Source organism: Oratosquilla oratoria, chromosome 7 (genome assembly GCF_046742065.1).
Source record: "Oratosquilla oratoria isolate Oo_2021 chromosome 7, ASM4674206v1, whole genome shotgun sequence".
NCBI classification, from domain to species: Eukaryota; Metazoa; Arthropoda; class Malacostraca; order Stomatopoda; family Squillidae; genus Oratosquilla; species Oratosquilla oratoria.
Genome location: NC_134783.1, coordinates 62,007,377 through 62,012,395, shown reverse-complemented (window position 1 = coordinate 62,012,395; position 5,019 = coordinate 62,007,377). Strand labels below are relative to the sequence as shown.

Here is a 5,019-nt window from a genome sequence, read left to right as displayed (position 1 = left end):
TTAACACTTATTTCAACACTTTGTGTTTGTGAAGGCTACTTTGATGCTTGTATTGATGTGTCTTTGAAGCTTTCCAAATCCTTACTAGTTAAAGATGTTGTCAATGGTGGTTCCAAGACTTCACAATTCAAGTCAAGCAAGTCAGACAGTTTGATAGCTTCAACATTTAAATGAACACTTTTTCTTTGAATAAATGAGCAGTCTCCCAACTGGTCATCTTCAAATGGGGCACCTCTAATTTTTAGGATGATTTCTATAGCTTCAGCATGAAGTTTTGCACACTGGCTGGAAAGCATGGCTTGCAGCACTGCTTCTGAACGAGCAGACTAAACGGTTCTCTTCATCACAAGTAATACAATGTCTCTCACTAATTTGCTTTTTGTTCTCACAAGCCGCAATTGAAACAACAAGTGATTGGGACCGTCGACCCACTTGGGACTGAGCTTCACATTAAACCAGTTGGGAAAACAAACACCAGTTATATAATCAATAATCAACCTCAAGTTTTCCAGTACTTATCCTTTCAATTTGTGCTTTAAAACCCAGATTCTGCAGAAGCGCAGAGCTGTAATTAACCAATTCTATGACTGATAGGTCCAATTTCCAACAGAGACAGTGACTTTGGTACTTCTCCTGACCTTTTTGCTTGAGCAATACGATAAGCGGAAGATTGACCTGTGCTAAGGTCTTTGACAACTTCTTCCAGTAACACTGGAATGGGGGGACCTACATCAACCTTCGGAAACATTTTATTTATTTCTAGGTGTGTTGCTTCATCCAGCATGTTGTCAAGGGTAACTGACCACTTATTGTGTTTTCTTAGGGCCATCAAGTTCTTGGATGAGGTGACGAAGGGGCAGTTCACCTCTATGTGAATCACACACCACCCATATAAGTCTTCTTCACAGTTTTTTCTCTAAATGATTCATTACACCTCCCAGCCAGTGTTAACCGAAGTTGAATCTCCACCAATAGTTTGGAGTGATTTTTAAGCCCTCTTTCAAGAAGCCAGCATAATACATTATCAGCTATTATCTCAACATATTTTTTTCCTTCCTCTTCAGTTTCAGGCATAAAATAAAACAAAAACCAAACGCCAGGACAGACAGTCTAATGTTCTTCTTTGATTAGACCTGGATTTTTTTTTTTTTTTTTTTGTTTTTTTTTTTTTTTTTTTTTTTTTTTTTTTTTTTTTTTTTTTTTTACTCCCTCTGCTTCTAGCATAACTTTGGTTCCATCCATTCTTCCATCAAACAAAAGACAGGAGAGACCTTCTTTCAATTATTTTTCTTGTTGATCAGATATTTCATTCATTATCTTTTGTTGTGCTCTTCTAATTTTATTATGGTCGATAAGTAAGGATGAATTTTCTTGGGTGATGACTGCATCTATCCAAGGAGCAGATGCAATTTCCGCACATTAACTAACGCAATGTTCGAAATATCTCTTGTGTTATATATATATATATATATATAATATATATATATATATATACATATATATATATATATATATATGTATATATATATGTATGTATATATATATATATATATATATATATATATATGTATATATGTATGTATATATATATATGTATGTATATATATATATATATATATGCAAAGAAATCACAAAAACACGCGTGATGAATCATTTTTGCAGAAACCACCGGGAAATTGAAAAAAAAAACAGATACCGAACGTTTTCGTCTATTAAGACATTTTCAAATGTACAGAAAAGCAATACAGAAAGAAACAATATATACATAAGAAGACTGAGGATATTCGGAAAGCTCCCATATTACATATTATCACACACAATTTTGTCAATGATAAAATTGTCCAATTTAAATAAACCCAAACTCAAGTTCATGTTATTTTCAAAATTTCTGTTTATGAAACAAGATTCAATAATATTTCTTTCTATGATATCATTACAAGAAGTAATTATCTTAGAATTTCCCCAGTCAATATTATCACCATAATCCCTTTGGTGGACAAATAATCCACTGGACACTTGCCCCGTTCTAATACTATATTTATGTTGGCCTATTCTTTTATCTAAACCTTTGCCTGTTTGGCCTATATAAATAAAATCACAGTTTTTCCATATGTTATAAATACAACCTTCTTTACTTCTTGGAGATTTTTTAATTAACAGGCTCTTAATGTTATTATTGTTTTTAGATACCATCTGGATACCAAATATTTAAAAAATGCTAGGAAGATTGATTAAATATTCGTGGTACGGAATTATTAACATATTTTTATAATTAAATTGTTTAACTTACAAAATATTAAAAAAACAGTTCCTAGCTTTGATTTTTGTCTTATCAATCAGATGTTTTGGATATTTTAAATTTTCTCCAATGTCATAGATAAATTGTATTTCTTGATCCAAAGACTCAGGGGAATAAATTCTATAAGCTCTCGGGAACATTGAAGAAAAAACTGACAACTTGGTGTTTTGACTGTGATACGAGTAAAAATGAATGTATGAAAAGACATTGGTCGGCTTCCTGTAAACGTCAAATTTAAGATATTCTCCACATCGGTGAATATTTACATCTAAAAATGGTAAAATATTATTTTCTTCTACCTCTACTGTGAATTTAATGGAATGCACCAAATCATTTAAATCTGACAAAAAAGTATCCAAATGTTGATCATTAGGCCAAATGCATAATATGTCGTCAACATACCTGTACCAAGCTGCATTAATTGGAAGAATGTTTGGTAACAACTCTCTTTCAAAAAACTCCATGTACAAATTGCTAAGAATTGGAGACAGACAGTTCCCCCATGGCCATACCAAATGTTTGAGGATAAAAGTTTCCATTCATTTTAAACTTAGAGTCTATTACACATAATTTAATTAGATTAATAATAGTATGAGCAGGGAGTGTTAAGTCATGCTTTTTTAACTCCTTTTCTAGAAATCCTAACAAATCTAACACCGGGAATCGGGTGAATAAACTTTTAATATCGAAACTAACCAACTTAAAATAAAATGTGAGATTATGTCCAAGCCACTTTTTGGTTAAATCAACATTATCTTTGATATGAGACTGGGATATTGTCCCAACAAGAGGAGTAAGAAGAGACACTAACCATTTGGATAACTTGTATGTTCAAGACCCAATAGAACAAGTTATGGGCATAACTGGATTATTAACTTTATGAGTTTTAATTAGACCATACATGTATGGAAGTGACGGAGATACAGTAACACATTTTTTATCAGTTCATCGTTACCTTATAAAATTGTCTTAAGCTTCTTATTAATTCCAAATATATCAGTGAACACTTACACACGCTTGAAACTGTCTTCTCCAGGCTAGCAAAGCCAGGTCTTAAACTGAAGCTTAAGAAGTGTTCCTTCCTTCAGAAGGAAATACGCTTCCTAGGGCACGTCCTTAACTCACAAGGCATATTAACCTCCCAGGACAAGGTCAAGGCAATCATAAAGTTCTCACGCCCTACTTCTGATCACATCCTATCCTTCCTTGGTCTCTCAGGCTTTTGCAGACGGTTTATCAAAGGATACGCTGGCAGAGCAGCACCCTTAATCACCTTACTTGAGAATGACACTCCCTTTAATTGGACACCAGACCAAGAAAAATCTTTCAGTGACTTAAAAACAGCCTTAACAACGGCACCTGTCCTAGCATTCCCCGACCACAAGCTTCCATTCACACTCTACACAGACGCGTCCTACACAGGCATCGGCGCGGTGCTCATGCAACAACACGACTCGAAACTTAGGTCCTATTGCTTATGCTAGCCGCACACATAACAAACACGAACAAAATTACTCAGTCACCGAGATCGAAGCACTAGCTATCATTTACGCACTCAACCACTTCAAATAAATCATACTTGGCTAAAAAGATACATATACACACAGATCGCCAACCAATTCTACACCTTTTCAAAGGAAAAAATCTCACAGGCAAACTAGCACTTTGGACAAAATGTGGAGACAAGAATTCATGTCCACCTTCCATTTTGTTCATGGCAAAGCAAATGTCGTCGCTGACGCCATGAGTAGATATGTAGCGACCATCAGTTAAGTGTCAATTCCAGTGAACCTTACTCAAGAGCGCATTGCCGCAGCACAAAAATTAAATCCCATTTGGAAACGCGTTATATATTTCCTCACTTCAGGCGATACAACGAACCCTGATGATTTCCCTCCAAACATCGAAAACTGCACCATGATAGACGAAGTCCTGTATCACAAAACAACACTCAAAAGCAAACACGAACCAAATCGCTCAGTGCTCCAGCTTGTAGTTCCTACCGAACTCATTCCCGAAGTACTGAACCTGGTACACGACTCATCCGATGTTGGTCACCCAGGAAAGGACAAGTGTCTCTCACAAGCCAGATTGAAATATTTCTGGTCCACTATGAGGACAAATAATCCACGATCATGTAGATTCTTGTAATTCATGCGCGTCCCATAAAGGTCACGTGCCCCGAGTGGAAGCCAATACCTCTTTGTCTGTGTAGATCATTTCTCTCGTTTCTCCATTCTCTCACCACTGCAAGACAAATCGGCACAACAAGTCACACAGACACTGGTTGACAAGGTCATATGCCCATACACCACACCAAAACACTCATCTCAGATAACTGCACTGAATTCAACAATAACATACAAACACTTGCAACATTTTTAGCATAAAAAATGTAATACCTTACCTTACCACTCTAGCTCCAACGGACTAGTGAAGCGTCAAAACATGAAAATACTTAATGTTTTCAGACACCTTGCCTCAGACATACACTCATCTTGGGATGAACATGTAACACATTTTGTCCTTTTTGGTTCAAATATAAAGCCCCCATATGATCTTACTTCAGGCTTCTCCCCATATATAACTTCAATGATTATGTTAAAACAAAAATCCAGAATTTCAACACTCTCTTCAAGACAATTCATGACTCCCTTAATCTCTCAAAGATGGATATGGCACGACTCCATAATGCAGGAGTAAGGCATTGCAACATTACA

The 5,019-nt window shown here is 35.7% G+C and overlaps 1 protein-coding gene across 1 annotated transcript; it reads left to right on the top strand.

The window, feature by feature from the left end:
- The first annotated feature begins 920 nt into the window (after positions 1–920).
- On the top strand, positions 921–3,783 carry LOC143026821 (uncharacterized). Its single transcript, XM_076187599.1, has 2 exons — positions 921–974; positions 3,445–3,783. The coding sequence occupies exons 1-2, from the start codon at positions 921–923 to the stop codon at positions 3,781–3,783; spliced, it is 393 nt and encodes a 130-aa protein (XP_076043714.1).
- Positions 3,784–5,019: the final 1,236 nt, after the last annotated feature.